Consider the following 23,544-nt stretch of genomic DNA (forward strand, 5'->3'; position numbering starts at 1 on the left):
GTGTTTTATTCCTTTCATGCCGTTGCATTCGACAGCACCTCTGTACCTCTTAGGACACTTATCTTGTCCTCCGGTCGTCGGTTCTCCACTCAGTCTGTGTGGAACCCCGTCATAAATAACAGTTATATTTAGGTGTTATTTTTCAATGCACTCCCAGGTCCATGAATCCAGTGTAGTATACTGAACTGAAAATGTGCATTAAATTATCCGGTGGTGCAGCACTGGGCAATAAACACCCCTTGTGAATGAAGAGACATTTAGTAGCAAATTAGCTTTTACAGGTGTGATTTATGGCGGTGCTTCAACCGAGAACCTGTGTGTGTGTGTGTGTGTGTGTGTGTGTGTGTGTGTGTGTGTGTGTGTGTGTGTGTGTGTGTGTGTGTGTGTGTGTGTGTGTGTGTGTGTGTGTGTGTGTGTGTGTGTGTGTGTGTGTGTGTGTGTAAGAGAGGGATGTTTATGTAGGCGTCTGTGTATACGGCTGTGAAAACCCCCTGCATCTCGCCGGGGTTATAGTGTAGGAGAGTGTAACCCCCATGCTCCGCCATGCGAGGAGAGTTCAAGAGTCCAGGTAATAGTGCGTCCAGCATGGGGGGAAGTTATGCTGCTGCCGCTTAATGACGGATGGAGGTTTGTGCTGTTGCAGGGGGTCGTAGATATATACTAGCCCCTCCGGACCTCTTTCACCGGGGTCAAAGCGCTGGGAAAGGCGGTGTGGTGGGGGGGGGGGGGGGGGGGGTCCATACCTGGTCCATATTCTCGCCGTTCCCCATCGTCCCGTTTGGCACCAATGCTATGATTCATTAGCTGCAGTTACAGGCCAGACCTGGGCAGGGAGCCAGAGGATTGAGCTGTCCGACGTTACAGCGGCCAACACTGAAACATGGACTGTGACGACAATGTGCGAACGCTACAGGTGGCACTTAAAAACGACTCCACTATGAATTATGGCAACGCCACATGGCAGCGACCCCTTTGATTGTGTATATTTCCGTATACGGCGTTTTATTTATTTCCTGTCTTGCGTGGTGACCTTTCCCTCCACGACGTTCATAAAACCCCATCCACAAGAGTGTTTTTTTTTTGTGAGCGAGGTATGCAGACTTGTTGACCGGGCCGTAGTAGTTGCAGACTTTCCTCATGCGAGCATAATTCAGGAGTTTGTCATCGGGACCCATGCATGGAAGGCAGGGGAAAGTTCAAGCGAGCAGGAGTGGGGCAGGGTGTACATGGTGGAGGGTGGAGGGTTGGGGGTGGAGGGGTGGGTATGAGGAAAAACACACACAAAAAAAACAACTAAACAAATCACTCGCATAAAAATGTCAAGTCATGCTCAAGGAAGAGGAGACGGGGAATGATAAAAACACAGGACTTAAGACTCATCCAAATATCTTCATCGTAAATTAGAGGAAATGGGAGGAGATGAGAGAACAAAGGGCGCAGTGCTGGAAAAGAGGTCTCCGTCTGCCACCTGCTGGACAGATGCGTCTGTTGCTCCATCCTCACCCCTCTGTTTGGACATTTATGATGATTGCTATATTTAGGCTTTATGCTTATGCCATGACTCCGCCTACTATCCGATAAGGACGTATGCTATTTTCCGTATATATATATATATATATATTTGTGTGTGTGTGTGTGTATATATATATATATATATATATATATATATATATATATATATTTATTTTTTTTCCCCCCATTAATACACAGGATCAGATGTTATAATCTCTTGTGCCAAAATCCAAGGAAAACACATATTCAGAAGCCCCTGTCCAAACCAACCTTATAAGCACGCTGGCTACTAAGCTACCAACCAAAGGTGAAAAACACGAGACAACTAGCCCAACTAACAGCAGTAAATACAGCAGTAAGCAGAATATCATTGGGGTTATCAAGTGGACACCCTCTTTCACAGATGTTTCGTTAAGTTAGGCCCACGGCACCTCCTGAAGGCTTAACAATGACACCAGCGTCCTGGATTCACCCCCTTCAATGCTGCCACCACATTGCCACATTTAATGCATCTAAACACTCTTTTTCCTGCATCGTACCCCTAGCCCTACCCCTGACCCTGACCAAACAAACATGTTAGCACATTAAAGTATGTTTTCTCCTTACCCACAGCCATTCACTTGCTCGTTCTGCTGCCACGGACATGTTACTAACTGCCTGCCTCAGACTTCGTCCACAAATACCCAGTTCAGTCAGCAAGCTAATAGCAGATCTAGCCATGAACCCCCGTGCACCGATTTCAATAGGCCTTAGTCGCGTACTCCAGCTTCAACTCTGTCTTCCCAAGGGACTGTAAGTTCAATAAAATAAACAATCTTCTCTGAGTCTGACCACAATAGCATATCTGGTCTTAGCCGAGTGCTAACGATGTGTGGAGGGACAACAACCTGCTGAATAAGATCCGCCTTCAATTCCCAGGCAATTCCCATTCCTCCATTACTTAGCTGCCAGACTCTGTGCCTGCCTCTAAATGGTCTAGCGGCTAGCCTGTTCCCCCTGACGCACAAAGTTAATTTGCCTACCCTCTTTACTAGCGGCTGATGAATTAGCTTCTCTCCGTTTATCATCAACAGCCTCTGCCAAACATTTCAATACCTGGTTATTATTACGTATACCGCCCCTGGGAGAGACTTACCTTGCACCCTGATAGGATATGGCGGAGGCTGCACACACGGGAACATAGTGTGCATGTGTCATCCTCACCAAACCACTGATTTAAGTTCTGGGGAGATGGGAGCACATCATAAGTGGCACCTATCATAAATCTGATCCTGCTAGCCTCCATGCTCCATAGATCTCTCCACTTTATCTTCTTCTTCTCCACTCCCTCCCAATTCACCCACTGCCCTTGTTTTGCCTGCGACACTGTCTTAGTACATCTTACAATCTCCTCCTGTCTATGTATTTCCTCCACTACCATTTTCCTCCTTTCTCCTGCAGAAGCCTTACCCCACGAGGGTTTACCTACGTTCCTCCCTAAGCCCCCCCACCCATGCTGAACATGGCCCATAATATCCCTATGCCTAAGTGCCAATTGAGCTTGCTGGACCGCTTGTTTTGGTTTCCATTTCCTCCCTGCTTTAACTGTGGGTGCAATCCTCCTCACCACTGGGTCCTTGGACTGAGTAAGAGTCATTTCCAGTCTAACCTTAGCACATTTTAATTCTTCTGTCTAATTCTTCAGATTAGATATGGGCAACTCTACAATGCCCTTCCCATACAAGGCTACGCTGCTTAGGCAGCATGGGACTCCGAGCCAATTTCTGACAAAAGAGTTGATAATTTTTTCCATCCTTTCTACCTTTATATATATGTGTGTGTGTGTGTGTGTGTGTGTGTGTGTGTGTATATATATATATATATATATATATATATATATATATATATGTGTGTATATATATATATATATGTGTGTATATATGTGTGTATATATATATATATATGTGTGTATATATATATATATATGTGTGTATATATGTGTGTATATATATATATATATATATATATATATATATATATATATATATATATATATATATATGAATATGAGAGGCGAATATTCCTAATTGATCTGAGAGCACATCTAGACCTACAAGTAGGTCTATAAATGAGTAAAAAAGTTTAAGTTTAAGTTTTTACAGTACTTTAGCAAAATGACACATAGCGAATGCATTTAACGTCACATGGTCCGTTTTTTTTCAGTAAATACCCCGTGTTTTGCGCATGGACCTGGAGCAAGCCCGGCTGTCTTTGAAGTCGCTTGTCTGCAGCTCTCAACGTGAACCTATAGTTCAGCCTGAACCGCTGCTTCTAGAAGCGGTCCAGGCGGACTCACCGCCTGGGTAAATCCACAGCCATTTTCTGACAACTTTATGATTATGACCTTCTCTCCCTGTAAGGTCACGTCTAAGAGGTTGTTTACAAGACGGTCTTTCATGGAGGATGTGTAGGATGGGGAACACATGCGCGCTTTATCTGAACCAGCTGGGGGGGAGCAGAGCAGTCTGACATTTGGCAGAAGAGCGTCAGGGGTCAAGTCTAACACTAATAAAGAGCCAAGACTTTGATCGTGGCATTTACGGACAGAGAAGACCTCTCCTAAATCAACACACAAGAGCCGTTCTGACAGACTGACTGACTGCGATGGCTGGGCCACACATATGATGAAACGTCCCTGTGTGTATGGACACACTTAAACTATCCATTTAACGCCAACATCATGATTCGTGAGAAGTAAAAACACTTATTATTCAAATTCATTATACGTTCACTTATTTCCCAACCACCACCGCGGGGATGGGGGGGGGGGGGGGGGCGCTGTTTCCCAGGCGACCCTCCTCACCTGGTCTGGGCGCTCCGACCGCGCAGCATTGTGGGAGAGCGTGTCTTTCTTCCTGAATGTATTCTGCCTACAATGTGAGATCACGTGACCTGTGAAAACAGGTTGTAGTGTGAATTGAAAGCGATGTTATCGGATACGAGCAGCTAAGCGGAACCTGACGGCTTCTCAGCACTTGTGCTTCTCCTTCCTATTTACCGAACGAGCAGGCGTCCTCCGGTATGTGTACGCATGCGCAGAGCGGCCACAGCGCGGAGTCGGACTGACAGCTTCAGAACCGTGGCAGGTCTTCAAAATATGGAACCATTAGCGCGACTCCAGAACCACGGCCACCCGGTTATTTTCTGATAGGGGTAACACCCGGCCAGTTCACTCTGTATAGGTCGTTTTTATTTGACATTTTTTTGTATTCGATGTTCTTACACGAACTTTATTCAGCGACATGGAGATGAAGTTCAAGGGCCACCTGAAGCTCAGGATCGGGGAAGCCGTGAACCTCAAGCCCACAACCTACTCACTCCGTCACTCTGTTATCTTCAACAAAGCGCCCCCCTCGCTGGACCCCTACATCGTGGTCAAGGTGGATGATTTCAAGGTGGGCCAGACGCACACCAAGCAGAAGACCAACGCGCCGACCTACAACGAGGACTTCAGCGTGGACGTGAGCGACGGGAAGCGCGTGGAGCTGGCCGTGTTCCACGAGACCCCCATCGGGTACGATGACTTCGTAGCGAACTGTTGCATCCAGTTTGAGGACCTGATAGACGCGTCCAACTCTCAGGAGAGTTTGGAGAAATGGGTGAGTACCAGTCAGGTATTGGGTGACGTATACTGGGAACCAGTACCAGTAGGTCACCCAACCAGTCTGTTTACATCCGAGTCTGCCTACAGCATCTGTTACGGTCAACCCACAATGCTCTCTCCCTGATCCAAAACAACTTGATACAAAGCTGATCACAGATTGTCATATTTGGATTATAAATTCAATTAAAAAATCAAAATCGTTTTTTTTCTCCTACGGGGATTAATAAAGTTGTATCGTATTATATGCTAGCCTACATATTATTGTTTAATGTAACCGTCCCGCTTATTATAACAGTTGACCTATTTCCTTGATTATGTTGAAAATATACTGCCTGACCCTCCTGTAAACTTTGCCTGCTGCTGGATCGACATTCAAGATATCAGATTGTGTTGTTCTCCAAGATGTCTGGTTATCATCTAGTTTCCCAGGGATGAGGGATCTTTGTGAACATGTTGGATCAAGTTTAACTGTAAAGGCGTCGTATGACCATGGGCTACCTCCGACGCGGGCTGTCTCCTCCAACACGGGTCTGAATGCAGAGCTGCTTTGCTATCCCAAAGCGAATGTTCTGCTTTCTATAAGCAACGCATTATCAGTCACATTAAGTACATCAGTCTGTAACCCTCCTGTGCATACATAGATTAGGTCTATTCAAGATGGATTTAACAATAAAATGTAGCTCCGAATAGCCAGCAACTATTCCAGCCAAATGTGTCTTCTCTCTCAAATCAAACATGTCAACCCAAACAGGATCTTTAAGAACCTGTTTCATTGCCCTGCTGGACTCTGGCCCCCTGGATGTAAAAACTGCTGGTGTCGGTGCATTGCAATGTAAACCTGTCCCCACCTGTAGACAGAGCAGGCCTTTACTGTCTGAACTGGCCAGGTCTCTCCATGCATGCATCAGACCAGGTGAACACGATGTTTGAACCATAACAACAACAACAACAACTAGACTTCCCAGAACTCTCAGAACTGATGGGAACTCCCAAAAGCTTGTTTCCTCGCCCAAGCTTAATAGAAAGCTCGACTCAAACCTTCAGGACTGCAAACCCTAGCAGAGGATTAACATGTGGAGCTTGATGTGGTTTCTATACAGACATGCTACCTGTCACATTAGTTTCGCCGGCTTCCTGACTTCTAAGTCCCCTTTAAGTTGTGGACATGGTTCTGCGCTGAATGGGAGCAGTGAATGAGGGCTTCCAATGGGTTAGGGGAAGGCAGCAGCCGAGGTGCTGTGGGCCCCCTGTCACATCAGAGAGAGAGACGCAGGCCTCTACATGCCCACACCTCCATGACTTACAGCGTTCCCACTGTGGATCCAGGCTCAGGGTTCACTGGATCTCTGTCTGTCTGTCTGTCTGTCTTTCTCTCTCCACTCTCTGGTGTTCTTCAGTTTCAAGTTTCAAAGGGTTTTATTATTAACATTGCCATAGGCTATTAACATAGCCTATTAACATTGCCAAAGCACAAAAATAAAATTAGCTGCAACATAAAAAAAAACAGAACAACATGTATCCAAAATTATATTATTTTTTTATAAAATCGTCAATACAGTAAAATGTGTATAATCAGTGAAATAGTTCAGTGTGTGTGTGTGTGTGTGTGTGTGTGTGTGTGTGTGTGTGTGTGTGTGTGTGTGTGTGTGTGTGTGTGTGTGTGTGTGTGTGTGTGTGTGTGTGTGTGTGTGTGTGTGTGTGTGTGTGTCGCTCCCTCTTCCACTGTCTCACCTCCTTCACCCTGTGCTCAATCTACACCTCTCACTCACACCTCACACTCTCACCCCCCAAGGCTTTCCATGTACAGAACCGGCAGTGTAGCCGTTGAGTTTGGGTTCTCCTGCGTGGTTTGAGTGGATCCGAGCGAGACTGAGATGTTGCTTCAAGGGGGGGGGGGGGGGGGAGGCTGAGCATCTCCGGGCCTTGATCACCAAAGAGCTGCAGCAGTAGACATGCTAGTCATAGTATGCAGTGTTACCTCCTGCTCTTCCTCTGTGGCTGGCCTTCTCACCACCTCGTCCGCCGCCCCCTCCTTTTCTCACGTCCCTCGCAGCGAAGCCTCTCTTTCCATTGCTTTAGTTTCCACCCGTACTTGCTGATGCATCAGGTCAACAACGCCATATTAGGCAAATGTTTTCTTCTTATCTATAATCATAAATATTATTGGCAGCTGGCAGAGAGCACTGACCCATTTTAAGACATCTAAACCGTAGGCGTACAGTTTAGATGTACGGTGCAGTAACTTTTTGAATATTATTTTTCATATTTTCCACACACTCTGCTTTCTTTGTCCCCGCCCCCTCGCACTCATTTCCTAAATGGTGTTGAAGAGAAATGAACGCCCCTGTGATGCAGAACAGCAGAGTTCTGCTTTTTAAATATAGAACCATGGTGTCCGTGGTGAGTGTTTGGTCTCCGCCTCGCTGGAGCTCTGGTCACCTGAACCAATGAGCTGCTGAAGGAACCACGACTCGTTAATACCAATAATTAATGACATTGATAATAATGGCTCCATCATCCGGCTTGTGTCATTGTGGTCTCTCTGTATGTTTTAATCTGGTCTCTCTGTATGTCTCTCTGCTCCTGAAAGTGAGCTGAGCTTTAAATTCATAACCGACAAAGGAATTTGGAGAGATGGATTTTGGAAATGTGAAGGAAACCCAAAAAACTATTTGACAAGATCATGCATGAATTGTTACAAATATTTATTTGAAAATCAAAACAAGAAAAATGTCATCAAAGAAAAAGTAAAAACAATAAAGGGTATATTTGAATTAAATATGCATTTATAAATATGCCTATATATTCCCAGACACATACATAAGAAATGTCTCCAATTAGTATTACATTACCATCTTTAACTTTGTATGTAGAGGTTGTTTTTAGATGACCACCCTCACCCGTTGGAATACTGTCGTCTTCCCGAAGTGTGGGAGGCGTGTTCTGGTAGTTTCTCCTCAGCGGTGGAGTTCCCGCCACCAGGCATGCAGCCCAACCCGCCCGACCTGCCCTCCAGCGGGCCGACCACATTTCTGTGTGTGTTATGTCTGTGCAGAAGTATGCACCTTTGCGTGGCAAATGCTTCAGCATGTACGTAATGCGGATCGGGTCTGTAGAGTACTTTATGACCCGAGACACGCTAAGCGTCTGGGTGTAGACGGAGCATCTGGTCATCTGAGCACAGCAAGCCTCCCGCTCTGTGATTCATCCTTCCATGTATATATATATATATATATATATATATATGATATGTAACATTGTGTGTGTGTGTGTGTGTGTGTGTGTGTGTGTGTGTGTCTAGATGGACCTGGAGCCGGAGGGGAAGGTATTTGTCGTCATATCTCTGATGGGATCGTTCACTGACGGTACGATTCTGTCTCTGAACTCAAACCCTCTCTTCCTCTTTTACTGTAACTACCTACTGATCTTCCTGTGTATGTTCTATTGTAAGGACACAACAATAAAAGGGTCTTTTTTAAGCATTCTTCACATACACCTACAATGCGCCTGTGGAAAAATGTCTGTGGATTTGATAGACATCACAAAGCTCTTTTTTTAAGGGCTGAGATGAGCTCTACATGTGAAACAAGCAGACTCACTCAGTGACCATGAAGATAGCTCATGGTTATCTGGTCCGTGGGATCTCCGCCCCCCCACCTCTACAGTTCTGCTTTTCTGTCTAGCCTCACAGTTCTAGAAACCGGAGTCTTTCTATTTGAAGGAGACAGTTATTAATGAATTTGTATGTCTTTTCTACATGCTTATGTTAATTTGCATAAGCTGCATAACATAAGTATGTCTAAAACACACACAAAGGGAGATTTCCTTTTCTAGATCAGAGTCTAACACAACCCTAACCGTGTGGTGTGTTTTTGTGTGTCTGGTGATCAGAGACTAACACAAACCTAACCCTGTGCTGTGTATTTGTGTGTTTTTCTGTGTCTGGTGATCAGAGCATGCAGTGAAGGAGAAGACCTTTAAGCAGTTCACCAGGAAGCGGCAGGGCGCCGTCCGGCGGCGCATCCACCAGGTCAATGGACACAAGTTCATGTCCACCTTTCTCCGCCAGCCCACCTTCTGCTTCCACTGCAGGGAGTTTATCTGGTGAGAGTGCCTGTGAGGAGGAGCGCCTGTGAGGAGCGCCTGTGAGAGCGCCCGTGAGAGCGCACGTGAGCAGTGACCTCTGTGGGGTCGTCTGTAAAGGGTCATAGGGGATCATGGTGGTCAGCTGAACTGAATGTGATGCTCTGTGTTGCCTCTACAGGGGGGTGTTTGGAAAGCAGGGCTACCAGTGCCAAGGTGAGCTGCTCTCCTTCTGTAATCACTTTGTTTGTGTGTGTGTGTGTGTGTGTGTGTGTGTGTGTGTGTGTGTGTGTGTGTGTGTGTGTGTGTGTGTGTGTGTGTGTGTGTGTGTGTGTGTGTGTGTGTGTGGTTTTGAGTTGATTATGTGAATCGTTTCTCTGTCCCTCAACATGACACGTAAACAAACAAACACCCCCACCGCCAGACAGGAAGCTAGCGTGCAGTACCGCATTGTCGACACTTTCCATCAGCTTCGCTCTGCAACAGTTCAACAGACACAGTACAATACAGTCCAATGCACTCCTTTAAGATTCCTTCAATCTAAAGCATCCCTTCACTCACCTTCTCTCTCTCTCGCTCTATCTCGCTCTCTCTCTCCTCCCCCCCCCCCCCCCCCCCCTCTCCCTACCTGCAGTCTGCTGGTGTGTGGTCCACAAGCGATGTCACCTGCACGTCGTGACCGCGTGTCCGGGGATGAAGAAGATCAAGAAGGAGCAGGTGAGGGAGGATCACACACACACACACACACACACACAGTGGAATGACCTAGCCTTTTTCCACTACAACCCTAACACCCATAGCATCTTTCATTTTGTTACATCTTGGGTCTAAACGGTAGCGGTGAGGTGGGGGGGAACTGAATGTGGAATTCAACATACAGTTCCCCCCCCACCCCACTACTGTTTAGAACCAAGAAGGTCTCAAGGAGACTCGGGCGACTCAGACCCATAGTGTTGTTGTTTACCTCCGTTATCTGTGTTTCTGCAAGTGGACACGCGCCTCAGTAACATTGGTATCTTACCAGGGAGCCCATAGGACAGTTGAAGAGCATGTGAGGTTCCCAGGGACTAAGAGAGAGAGGAAACCGTGGTAGAGATCACCAACATGATCTAATAGGTCTGTTCTGCAGGTCGCTGGAGATGTAAATGGTTCAGTCGTCCCGTTTCCTGTTTTTGAGTAAGGTCAACCAAGCGCAACAGAAAGCAACTTTGTTGACTGCTTCAGCATCTACGGTCTACTGTTTTTCTGCTGTCTTCTGAGTCCATTGAATCAATGAGTGTCATGTCGTTTAAGTTCCATTATGTTGGAGATGTTCCTGTGCAGTAAGTCAGTAATCACACAAAAAGTTTGTAGGGTTTCGGTTGTGATGTGTGCACATGAAGTGAATCTTCTTCTGGCTCTGCGCTGAACATGCCGTTAGGACTCATGGATTCTAACCCATGCCCACTTGTTCTTGTCATGTTCCAGTCAACGAACCAGGGCTTCAGTATCAACGTCCCCCACAAGTTCAGCAGCCACAGCTTCAAGGCGCCCACCTTCTGCGACCACTGTGGCTCCCTGCTGTGGGGGATCGTCAAACAGGGCCTGCACTGCAAGAGTAAGACCATGTCTGTCTGTCTGTCTGTCTGTTCAACCTCTCTTTCCCATCATCCATGTTATTTTAACCTTGGTGCCCCTGTCTTTCTCTTGCTGTATCTCTCTTTCTCTGTCTCTCTCTCTCCTTCTCTGTTTCTGTCTCTCTCTGTCCCTCTCCCTCTCTGTCCCTCTCTCTCCCCCTCTAGTATGTAAGATGAACGTCCACATCCGCTGTAAGGGCAATGTGGCTCCTAGCTGTGGGGTCAACAGTGCAGAGCTGGCCAACAAGCTGGCAGAGATGGGACTGAAAGCGGGTGGACTCTCTGCACCCAACCCTGTGGTTCGTACTCTGACAGGCTGGGTTCATGAGGGCCTATCGTATTCATTCATTCATAGCAATGCAATGGGTTAAAGTGAGGGCCTATCATATTCATTCATTACAACTAGTCGTACTCATCAACTCGATATGTAATAAAATATTTATTAATAACTTTATAATTGTATAATTTATATAATCCATAATTAAAATTATCACAAATATATATAAAATAATACACTCATAATAACCAATAGAATGGGTATTGATATTGTTGTCATTATAATGGCTATTGTTTAACTTCCTGTACTCCCTGCTCTGCCTCCTCCTCTGCTGCCTCCTCCTCCTCCTCCACTGCCTCCTCCTCCTCCGCTGCCTCCTCTTCCTCCTCCTCCGCTGCCTCCTCCTCCTCCTCCGCTGCCTCCTCCTCCTCCTCCTCCACTGTCTCCTCCTCCTCCTCTGCTGCCTCCTGCTCTGCCTCCTCCTCCACTGCCTTCTCCTCCGCTGCCTCCTCCTCCTCCTCCTCCACTGCCTCCTCCTCCTCCTCCTCCTCCTCCGCTGCCTCCTCCTCCTCCGCTGCCCCCCCCGCCTCCTCCTCCTTCGCTGCCTCCTGCTGTGCTGCAGGTCCGGGGGGAGGAGCCGAACCTGCCCCATGACCCCCTGCCCACCAGGGACGGCCAGGAGCCCCGTCAGCACACCAGGAGGCTGGGCCTCTCGGACTTCACCTTCCTGCAGGTCCTGGGGAAGGGCAGCTTCGGCAAGGTGAGGGAGGGCGAAGGGTGTATGGGTGGTGTAGGGGTGGTACATCCATCATTTATAGAACCACCTTGACTAGCAGCACACTAAGCATATAGTGTGGTATAGAGTATGTTTTGATATACTTATACATGTGTATATATTATAATATATTTTAATATTTTTCTATACATCATTTTCATAGCAAACAGGAACTTTTCTTCACTTTCTTCACAAGCTTAAAAGAAACGGAGGGTTGTTTGATCAGTCCCCAGCTGAGAGGTGGGGGCTGGTACCCAATGTTCCCTGTAATGGAACCCAATGCCCTGACCCCTGACCCCTACCTGTTCCATTACGACTCTGTTTCACCTTCAAAGCCTCTGTTAGTGACCTACCCCCCCCCCCACCCCTCCCCTCTATTGACTTTGTGAGTGACAGGAGTAGATCTACCCCCCCCCCCCCTCCCAATAGTGACTGAGTGACAGGAGGTTTTCCACCTGCCCCCCCCCAGGTGATGCTGGCCCGGCTGAACGGGGGCGAGCGGGTGTTTGCGGTCAAGGTGCTGAAGAAGGACATCATCCTGCAGGACGACGATGTGGAGTGCACCATGACGGAGAAGAGGGTGCTGTCTCTCGCCCGCTGTCACCCCTACCTCACCCAGCTGTACTGCTGCTTCCAGACCATGGTCAGCACACACACACACACAGATATGCACGGACGTACACAATCACGCATACATCCACGCACACACGCACGCACGCATCCAGACAAACACACACGCACACACCCATACAAACACTCACGCAATCATACATACACACACACACACAATCACACATGCAGACACATACACATACACGCACACGCAATCACGCACCCACCCATAGAAACACACACGCAGTCATGAACAGACCCATACAGATACACACACACACGCACACACACAAACACACATACACACACATACACAGATTTATTTTCTTACACAATACACAACATGCCCTGCAGATGGCAGCGTCCCTGCAGTTTAGTGGTGAACTTTGAGTTGTGGTGAAAGAATGTGAGCATGTGACAGTGTGCTGGTGAGAGCCCGGCCCTCAGCGCCTCTCTTTCACTGAACTCACCAGGCCTGCTGCTCCGGCATTTGCACCTTGGCACACTTCACCACCAGATAAACATCCCACAATGGATTCAAGTGATTGATCGCACCAACACATCCCACACAAACTCACGTGACCACACACAGACAGTCAGACAGTCAGACAGTCAGACAGACAGACAGACAGACAGACAGAGCTTATTTTGCCCTACAAGAATAGCATAATTCTGTAGCATTAATCCATGACATTTCAGTCAGACTTGTAGCTACTTGTTTGTGGAGACATTTGACAATTCCTCTCTTTGTTTTTCGCTTCCAATTTGTAGCCTGAATCTGCCCTGAAAATACATTTACATCATGATTTGGTTAAATAATCGCACGCACACACACACACACACACACACACACACACACACACACACACACACACACACACACACACACACACACACACACACACACACACACGTACCATGATCCCAATCGTCTCCTACTCTGCCGTGTGCGTCCATCGTCCACCTAATGAGAAGAGCACATGATGGATTGGTTTCATCAGGAAAGATTCCCCTTGCCGATTCTCCTCATACTTGGGGCAGTTCTACATGAAACCCACTAATGAGATATAGGAGGAGCCTCAACATAGATCAGTTACACATCGTCCTCCATGTCCATCGTCCGCCACGTCACAGGATATCCTTGGACATGGTCTGTGTGACCGCCTAATAAGATTGTGTGTGTGTCTGTGTCCGTCCTCTTCTCCGACCTCCAGGACCGCCTCTTCTTCGTGATGGAGTTTGTGAACGGAGGCGACCTCATGTTCCACATCCAGAAGTCCAGGAAGTTTGAGGAGGTGCGAGCTCGCTTCTACGCTGCAGAGATCACCTCCGCCCTCATGTTCCTGCACAGCAAGGGCATCCTCTACAGGTCTGTGGACCCCCAACTACAGAACCCTCATAACCCTTACTACCATCCTCTAGAACCTTCATAACCCTTACTACCATCCTCTAGAACCTTCATATCCCTCACTACCATCCTCTAGAACCTTCATAACCCTTACTAACATCCTCTAGAACCTTCATAACCCTTACTAACATCCTCTAGAACCTTCATAACCCTTATTAACATCCTCTAGAACCTTCAAAACCCTTACTAACATCCTCTAGAACCTTCATAACCCTTACTACCATCCTCTAGAACCTTCATAACCCTTACTACCATCCTCTAGAACCTTCATAACCCTTACTACCATCCTCTAGAACCTTCATAACCCTTACTACCATCCTCTAGAACCTAACATCTGTTAGTGCAGTAGTAAGCATCATAACATAGCAGTAGCATAGCTATTCAATAATGTATTAATGAATACCGTATTTTACAAACACCATGAGGAAACATGAACATCGTTTGACCATCGTAAATGATTACTAGGCCATCAGTTATCCGTTTATTACCATGGCTACAGTGCAGGCCATAGGCCAAGCTGCAGTGCATGGTCCACTTTTAGCAGAGCAGCATTGGGTCGCAGACCTTCAAGTGCATAAAGATAAGAGGGCATCATGTGAGGTGTAATGCTGTATTTTATAATTAGATGGGTAGTCCACGTCATCACACATCACATAGCATCGTCGCTACATGCTACGTCACTACACGCTACGCTGCATGCTTGCACTGAAATAGCTCTCTAACGAAAAGCTCAGAGTTCGAAGTGTGTGTGTGTGTGTGTGTGTGTGTGTGTGTGTGTGTGTGTGTGTGTGTGTGTGTGTGTGTGTGTGTGTGTGTGTGTGTGTGTGTGTGTGTGTGTGGACCAAAGGTCCCGCCCCTTCACCATACGTCTCGCCCCCTGACCACACGTCCCGCCCCCTGACCACACGAGCGTCACATCTATGGTTCCTGCCTTTGTTCCAGGGTATTTCTCCTGGTAATCCCTGTGACTGTGAAGCCTACTCCCCCCCCCCCACACCAGTCAGGCAGCTTAACCGACCCAAGGCTGTTTGAAATGTACATGCAGGGATTACGCTGTCCTGCCTTTTGTGTAGGACGCGCTTTACAGTAGGAGGTAGAGATGGGCCACTTACCGATTTATTGTGGAAGGAGTCTAGGTGGTGGTGGTGGTGGTGTCTACACTTTGGGTAGTGTTGCTATTTGGGTTGTGATGCTATTTTGCTTAAATGTTGTCTTCCTGGTTTAAAAGCAATCAGATCGATGAATTCCTCTAGTGATGTGGTCGTGATGTCATGGGATCACAGCCTTCCTCCATCCCTCCGAGGAGAGCCAGGGTAGGGGAGCGTTGGGCTCTGAACATAGAACCATCTGTTCTCTTGCTCTTCAAAGACTGTGACAGGAAGCAGCAGCAGGTTCACTGCGTGTTTTGGGCGTTCCGGCTCCTAAACTTGACTTGGCTCACTAGGTTCCCCAGGTTGTTGGTTCCAGTTCCAGTCTTTGACCGCGCTCTGTCTCCTGCCTCCATTACGCTCTAGTATGTTTACTTTATGGCTACTTAATTTATTTAATCCATGGCCCTAATATGTTGACCACTTGGCTCTGGTACAAAGAGCTCATGCCATGCTCTTCTGATTCACTGGTTTCGCAATCGGCTTACGGTAGAACAAGAGGAAACCTGTTTAATCCAGCCGGGTCGTATTCTTCTGATTAACCGTCTCTCCTCAGCTTCCCTTTTCTTCTATACTGAACTAACTGAGCTATAGATCTAGAGCCACATTGCGGAAGTGTGCCAAACGCATGTGACAGACAGAGACAGAAGTATGCAGGATCTAACAGAGGGGTGAGGCTGTGATATGAATATAACAACAACAACCACTGTTGTGTTTGTGAACCCCACAGAATATTGGATGGCTTTGCTCACATCTGGAATTTCATACTTTAATATAGATTCTTTTTAGTTTTGTCAAGGCATCTTGCCAGCAATTCTATCGGCATCTAGAGATACCATCACCTTTTTTATCCAATACCTCAAACTAGGTTTAAAAAGAGAAGACTTGATGGGGTTTAGGTATGAATTTATTCATAAATTAAGAGAAATGCCTCCTCAGATATAATTTAACATAACTGACATTTTTGCCTTCTTCGGAACCGCCCCTCTCCCCAGCTCGGCTTGGGAGCGGGGTGTGTCAGACGCTTCCTGGCTGCCGGTCGTTGTTGTCTGTTGTCCCCACCCCACTCTTGAGTGTGTTGGTTCATCCAGCTTGTGCTCTCACCGCGCTGCCAAGCCTGGCAACAGGTCTAGCCGGTCCAAATCTGGACCGGGTTCAAAGTCTGCATGTCACAGTATAGTGTCTGATTCCCTATTCATGGCATGTCCCCTGTCCCTGTGCAATGTTGTCCATGACAAAGGTTACGTTTAATGTACTTAAAAACAACAGCATTGACCGGGGCTTTCTAAAAAACCTTTAAAAAGCCTTGAGGTCCGACTGATTGGAGTAACTCGCTGGTCCGCAGCCAAGATGAAAGTACCTTCTCATGTTTGATTGATGCCGACTTGCATGGTGGGTTTTCAATCCGTTAGTAACAACATCTCAAAACTAGTCTCTCCTCCCCCCGCCCCCCCCCAGGGATCTGAAGCTGGACAATGTTCTTCTTGATAAAGATGGACACTGCAAGCTGGCAGACTTTGGCATGTGTAAGGAGGGCGTCTTTGAAGACGGAGCCACAGGCACCTTCTGCGGGACTCCAGATTACATCGCCCCAGAGGTCAGTAAGAGGGCGCTTGGAAAAATCGCATTTATTCTGTTATATTTCATTATTTACAGAGTATGCGACGAATGCAAAATCCAAAAATCCCTTCCTGCCTTCGTCCCCCGACCATCTCTCCAACAACGCTTATAACTCTTTGTATGTTTATTTTTACTTTGGAATAGTCAATAGCTAATTTAATTGATCTAGATTTAATGGAAAACCATGACAACCCCAAAATCAATGAGATAATTATGTTTCCTTAGTTAATGTCCCAAACACTATTTGGCACTGTTTGTTTGCTTCTAAGAGTTTGTTAATGATCACCCAGGTGTGTGTCTGGTTAGTTAAGAATCACACACACATGCACACACACACACACACACACACACACAGTCCACAGCTTTGTGGAGGCTTGTGTATTAGTGAGGAAAGCTCCTGGCCGCCTTTCCTGATGCTGATGAATGATGTCATCCTCTGCATCAGATCCTACAGGAGATGCTGTACGGGCCGTCCGTTGATTGGTGGGCCCTCGGGGTTCTGCTGTACGAGATGCTGTCGGGACACGCCCCCTTCGAAGCGGAGAACGAAGACGACCTGTTTGAGGCCATCCTGAACGAGGAGATCGTATACGCGTCCTGGCTCAGCAAGGAGGCCGTCAACATCCTGAAGGCTGTGAGTTCACAGTGAGACATGACGTGCAGCCCTTATAAGAGTCTGGAACAGAACAGGCAGATGAAGCCCTTATGAGAGGGAGTCTGGAACAGGCAGATGAAGCCCTTATGAGAGGGAGTCTGGAACAGGCAGATGAAGCCCTTATGAGAGGGAGTCTGGAACAGGCAGATGAAGCCCTTATGAGAGGGAGTCTGGAACAGGCAGATTATGGAAACTGGGCTGTACAGCTGATCTATGACACACCATTCCGACTGCCGATCGTCCGCAGAAAAGGCAGTCGGACCGATTTGGTCATGGCCGATTCAACATTCAATTCAACGGCTCTGACGACGGCCGATCACACAGCACACACCGGACAGACTCAGGTCACCGAGCTCGCCAGACTGTCAGAAGACCGATAATCTGGTTGGTGTGTCAGGGCCTTTATGTGTTCCTCCAGCCTGATGTTGAACTTGTTTCAGACGTATATCATGACCCCTCTCTTTGCATCTTACGATTGCAGGAAAAAGTCTGTTGACTTATTCTGGTCTTTTGTTTTTTAACGTGTGCTGCTGGTGTAGGAAATGGATTTCCCTGTCATGGATGCATTGGAAACAAAGTCAGGGGACAAAGCAAAGGGTCCAGTTATCCTTTGTTTGAATGAATACACTGTTTGGAGGAACGAGGCGGCCTCCCTGTGATGATCCACTGGTCCATGCCTGTCTCTCACTAGGACAACACAGAGAATAGCTTTGCTCTTTATCTTCCCAGACCAGCTTTCTGTTGAGGGCTGGCCTTCAGAGCATCCGTCCGTCCGTCCGAGGGACTGACAGAATGTATGACAGCCTGGCGGGAGCTCCCCTTACCAACTGTTGGACCGGACCTTACAGAACTATAAACCCGACCCGTACCTGCTAAAAATACAGTGACCCCCGCCCCTCTCTTGTTGTTGATATTCCAGCCTGAGTGAGGAGGTGTCGGTCCTAAACCCAAACCCTGCAGTGATCTTCTCTGTAGCATGCGTGCGTCCCTTAAAAGGCCCGTCACACTTCAGTCTGTCGGCCGCTGGCGCCGCCTGAGTGGATTTGAACATCGCTGGACTATTTTTACTGGAAGCTCATCCAAAGCCCTCAGGGCTCTCCCAAGCAGCTCCTTGGAGCTTGTTAGACACCCACTAAATGGTGGCTGGGTTACACTATGGCGTTGGTAATGTTCCTGTGCACGCATTGGCATTAATCACAACAACCCCCAATTACTGTATAACGAGCAAGACAAGAATACTTCTGGTCAAGTGTATTGGCTTTGTGATCAATAAGAGGAAAGTGTGGAAGAATGATCCATTAAACAATTCATTATCACATTTATTGATTTTCATTTCATTCATCAAGTGAAAATTCAAAGAATTTTATAGAAGTTTGTATCTGAAGAAAAGTCAATGATATATTATTATTAATTATATTATGATGAGTAATAAGGGTGGTTACTGTTCGCGTGGCTGTGTCTGGAAACTGAGGATTTCTCCCTGATGAGATAGCTCCCTGATGTCTCCCTGGTGGGACGTCTCTCTCTCTGGTGGGTAGTCTCTCTGGTGGGCCGTCTCTCTCTGATGGGACGTCTCTCTCTGATGGGACGTCTCTCTCTCTGATGGGATGTCTCTCTGATGGTCTGATGGGTCGTAACATGGGGAGGATGGCAGCATCAGAATAGCTCCAATACGGGTTCTGTGAAACATCGAGTCTAAGTGAAAACCAGATGGCGTTAAAAACGTTTACCGCCTCAAACCGCCTGGGCGTTTTATCTGAGGTATTTGGCTCTCATTCATTATTTCTCAGTTTGCTGAGACATCCACGAGAACATTGAGGGCATGCAGGGCAGGTCTGAGCGAGTACCCAGTGTTTGGGGGGTTGATACGGAAGGGATATAAATCTCTGTGGACAAGGGGCTGAATCCGCTTCCATCTGTCGCTCTCTCTCTGTCTCTCTCTCTGGGAGGTTGCTGGCTTGTTCTTGTGGCAGGTTAATGTTCACCCCTAGGTGGGTGCAGACCTCTGAGACTGACCCCAGACACCTTCATTTATTTCTCTGATTGTTCGCTAAGAGGCTGAGTCCAAACATTTTTATAATTGAGCTTTTTTTCTCTTTCTCTTCCTCCCGCTGGTCCTCATTCCACCGCCTAGGACCCGAGTCAATTTACTTTACCTGAGACAGGCAGGTTTGATAAAGTGCTGCTGTTGTATCCGAGGCAAGAGTCAGTCTATATGTATACAGTGGTCTCTATCGATGAATTAACTCTGGGAATATTGCGTGATTAATAATGAAGACAACCCTCTCATAGAGCATAACCGTATTGTATATAAACACAACAATAACAATACTATAATGAAACTCGTTACACAGGAGATTAAGATTGAGACGAGCAACTGCAGTTTTCATATTTCAGGTCATTAAATATTGAGCTCCTCAAAGCTTTGTCAAAAAGTGCTGAATCTATGGAAAAGTTTCAAGCGTTTATTTATGTCATGTGATTCACTGAGTAGAGGCATACGGGTTCACTCGCCACACTCAGCCCTTCCTGGACTCACTTTGGTCGCCCTCCAGAAAATGTGGTGGACTGTGCCAGCCCTCCACTAGGCTGTGTTTGTATTGGTGTGAGAGAGAGGGAGAGAGGGACCGAGTGTAGTGAGTGAGAGAGAGAGAGGGACAGAGGGACTGACTGTATTGCATGCTGGCTCAGCCACAGGCTTGCATTGCTGCAGAGCGTGACTTGGACCCTTGAAGCCTTGTTGCATGGAAATGGTGAGGTGCATCCGATGCCTGATATAAAAATGATATTCTTCACTTGCTTAAGTAGGTTTCAATCTTAAATGCCATGTTGAGTTTTAGTTTTAAACCTTTTCTTCACCCGTGTTCACATAATAGACATGAAGAACCAGTTCATCATGAATGGTGGACATGAGGTCAGTTCATCAGGTGCACGTTGGTTGGAGGGTCACAGTGACGCGTTCAGCCAATGCGTCAAGCAGGGGTGGCTGGATTCAGCATCATTAGTGCACTGTGTGTAATAAATGTCTGATATCTCCTCGTCGTCTACCTCAGCTGCTGACCAAGGCGGTGGCCCACCGGCTGGGCTGCGTGGGCTCGGAGGGTGGGGAGAACGCAGTGGTCCACCACGCCTTCTTCGCCAGCATCGACTGGGAGAAGCTGAACTGCCGAGAGCTGGAGCCGCCCTTCAAACCCAAGATTGTCAGTGAAACTAAATTATATTTTCATTGAGGGCATTTACCGGATTCTTTTATCCAAAGCGACTTACAATAAGTACATTTGTCAGAAGAAAGAGAAACAACAATATATCGCTGTTTGTACAGTAGGGATGTTCATAGAACCAAGTGCCAAGCACTAACAATCGCTAGGTTAACCCAATGAATGGGTTAAACTCATCCTCATCTTCAGGATGGTTAAACTCATCCTGAAGATGAGGATGAGGTTAACCCATTCCCTGTATTTATTTATTTTATTCAACTTCTTCTCAAATTCTTTATTTATACTCGAGAGATCAATGGAGGGGTGATGCTCATTTGCAATGATGTCGAGTCAAACAAATGCCAAGCAAAAACAACAATACATACACAATATACAATGCAAATACATCAAATATACAACAACTGATAAAGGGAAAAAAACGATTTAAACAATTACACAGAAATGTAGAATTGCTGGAATTAAAATGAAATGAGTGATATAGCCTAATTAAAACAGTTACAGGTACTGTTTGGCAGATTTAAGATATTGTCTAAATTGGTTAAAGGATATGAAGGTATTAATTTTAATTTGTTGCTGTAAGTTGTTCCAGGAGTCAGGGGCACTGAAGCTTAAAGCTGTTTTAGCTTAGTCCAAGCTCAGACTGGGCTTGAGGAACATAAAGCATGAGCATGTCAATGGAGTGGGTCTGAAAAAGCCCATCTGAAATTTGCAGCATTATGGTCAGATAATGGGGAAGCTTCTCGGACAGGGCTTTATAAAAAAAAATGTGCGTCACGTCTTTCTTTAAGACAGGATCACCCAACCTTTCCATATAAAACCCAATTATGTGTGTCATAAGCATCTCCTGTGATGAACCTTAAAGTAGAGGGAAAAACCGAGTCCTGAGTTTAAGGCATGAATGTGATGCATGCCAGTAAACCACATCACCGTAATCAAGAACAGACATGGTTTTGTTCCTATAAAAATAGCCAATTTTTTGTTGCAGTCGACATGCAAGATTTTTTATGTGAAAATTAAAAGTGAGTTCATCATCTATCCAGATGCCGAGATATTTATATTCTGTGACTCTTTCAATGAGAAATCCTTTCTTTGTAAAAATATTTAAATCATTATAATTTGTAGCTCTTGCTCTGGAGAAACACATATATTTTGTTTTGTCTGTATTAAGAACAAGCCTGAGGTCCACTAGACAGTCCTGCAGGTTTTTAAAAGTGTTCTGTAGGTTCTGAATAGATTGGTATGAATCAGAAATGCAATACAGTACTGTGTCGTCAGTGTAGAGATGGTCGTGACAGTTTTGTAGCGATGAAACAATGTTATTGATATAAATTGTGACTAGAACTGGACCCATATATGTATACAACAAAGAAAGCTAGGATAAGATGCTACAGGATGCTAAGGACTGTTTTTAAGTGCCAGGATATACAACATACAATAAGTGCGTAATAGGGGTGTGGGGGGGTAAGAGGGTACGCTATGCAGAATCTAGGTGAAGATATTAAATGCAATCACAAAAGGTAGAGATATACAGATATTTAATACAATAACAAGTAAAGAAAAACGATTTGAAGTCACTATAGACCGTCACTGTCTAAAGTTGTTGTTTCTCCACCTGATTCACCCTTGATATGAATGAGTGATGGTTTTCATCTGACTCAAACACTATTCATTCATTCTGCATTCCCAGAAAACGACGGAGGATGTGAACAACTTTGACCCCGACTTCACGCAAGAGGAGCCCACGCTGACCCCCATCGATGACCCGCTCATCCCCGCCAACCACCTCAATGAGTTCCACGACTTCTCCTTCACCTCCTCGGAAATACTGCAGAAATAGGAGAGACTTTCTGAAGGACCCATGAGACCACGTTCTCTGCTGGGATCCAGGTTCTCTGCCAGGTCCACGTACTGTGCTCAGTTTAGACTCCTGGTGTTCCATACGGGCAGACCTCCGGAGACTAAGAACTATTCTATAAGTGGTTAAGACCCCCAATGTGGACCGGACTGAACAAGAGAAAGGTTTCCTGAACAGAAACTCTTATCCCTTATCTTATCACTGTTATCTGTTTCAGGAACAATCCAGATGGCTTTTTTTTACCATTTCCTTTATACATCCTCTTTTCAACTCCATCTTTGAAGTGACATGTTGAATGCCTTTATTTTTTTCGCTTGTATTGAATGTCGGACGGCCTTGTGAATCCCATCATTTGCACCCACTGAAAGAGCATCTGTAATATCTGTGCCAGATGTCATGTCAGGGCTCAGGCAAACAGTTTTCAAACTGTGTGGCCAAACTTGCAGTTTCTTGTGAATGTTGGTCATTGCTGAATATATTTGCTTCCAGTTGAATCCAAGGACATTTTTGTGGGAACTGGTTTCTTTTTAGCCAATTGAGAAGCCTGCTAAAGTCCAGGCAGCACAGACTCCTTAGCATAGGAAATAGTGTCCTATTTGTTCCGTATGTAAATACACAAATAGTCTCTCCTGTCGCCTTATCATTTAAAACAGACTGATAAATCCTAAAGAGTGAATCTGTTTTGAAGGCTTGATGAAGCATATGTGCTAAATGCCAGTTGGCAGCTATCTCCATGACTACAACCGTCTTTACGAGAACCAGCCAGCAGACCAAATAGTCATAAGATGATGCAACAGTTGTGAAATTACAAAAAGTTTGTTGCTGCGATCCTGCAATCAATATCCACTTTGTCTGCCAAGTTGGCTCAGCAGTCATTTATTCTTCACCTCACCATTTAATGTTTGACGTTAGATAACACAACAGCTATCGTCTGGTGGAGCTATCAAAGGCTGTTTGAGTCTCAAACCGAGAGGAGGAAACAGGAAACCGCCCTGCGTCACAGCGACCACTCGAGACGGCAACAGGAAGTCGTTACAGGACGGGAGATCTTGCAGTTTTGTAAGACAGTAACGTCAGATAGTGTGTGATCGTCTGCCATAGGTGAAGAGGCGTTTAGGAGGG

At 46.3% G+C, this 23,544-nt stretch overlaps 1 protein-coding gene across 1 annotated transcript; it reads left to right on the top strand.

The window, feature by feature from the left end:
- The first annotated feature begins 4,613 nt into the window (after positions 1 to 4,613).
- On the top strand, positions 4,614 to 23,396 carry prkcha (protein kinase C, eta, a). Its single transcript, XM_084482523.1, has 14 exons — positions 4,614 to 5,150; positions 8,457 to 8,520; positions 9,109 to 9,259; positions 9,420 to 9,454; positions 9,873 to 9,955; positions 10,706 to 10,835; positions 11,020 to 11,153; positions 11,754 to 11,891; positions 12,376 to 12,549; positions 13,733 to 13,887; positions 16,533 to 16,671; positions 17,140 to 17,328; positions 20,403 to 20,549; positions 22,255 to 23,396. Exons 1-14 carry the CDS (start codon positions 4,794 to 4,796, stop codon positions 22,402 to 22,404), a joined length of 2,046 nt encoding a protein of 681 aa, XP_084338649.1. The 5' UTR covers positions 4,614 to 4,793; the 3' UTR covers positions 22,405 to 23,396.
- The last annotated feature ends 148 nt before the right edge of the window (positions 23,397 to 23,544 follow it).

The sequence above is a fragment of the Micromesistius poutassou genome (genome assembly GCF_964030765.1).
Source record: "Micromesistius poutassou genome assembly, chromosome: 17".
Taxonomy (NCBI): domain Eukaryota; kingdom Metazoa; phylum Chordata; class Actinopteri; order Gadiformes; family Gadidae; genus Micromesistius; species Micromesistius poutassou.

Excerpts from the sequence above, each read along its gene's own strand:
- prkcha (XM_084482523.1), top strand. The coding sequence starts at position 4,794 with ATGGAGATGAAGTTCAAGGGCCACCTGAAGCTCAGGATCGGGGAAGCC. Across the intron at positions 5,151-8,456 it reads AGGAGAGTTTGGAGAAATGG|ATGGACCTGGAGCCGGAGGG; the intron begins GTGAGTACCAGT and ends GTGTGTGTCTAG. Across the intron at positions 17,329-20,402 it reads CCGTCAACATCCTGAAGGCT|CTGCTGACCAAGGCGGTGGC; the intron begins GTGAGTTCACAG and ends CGTCTACCTCAG.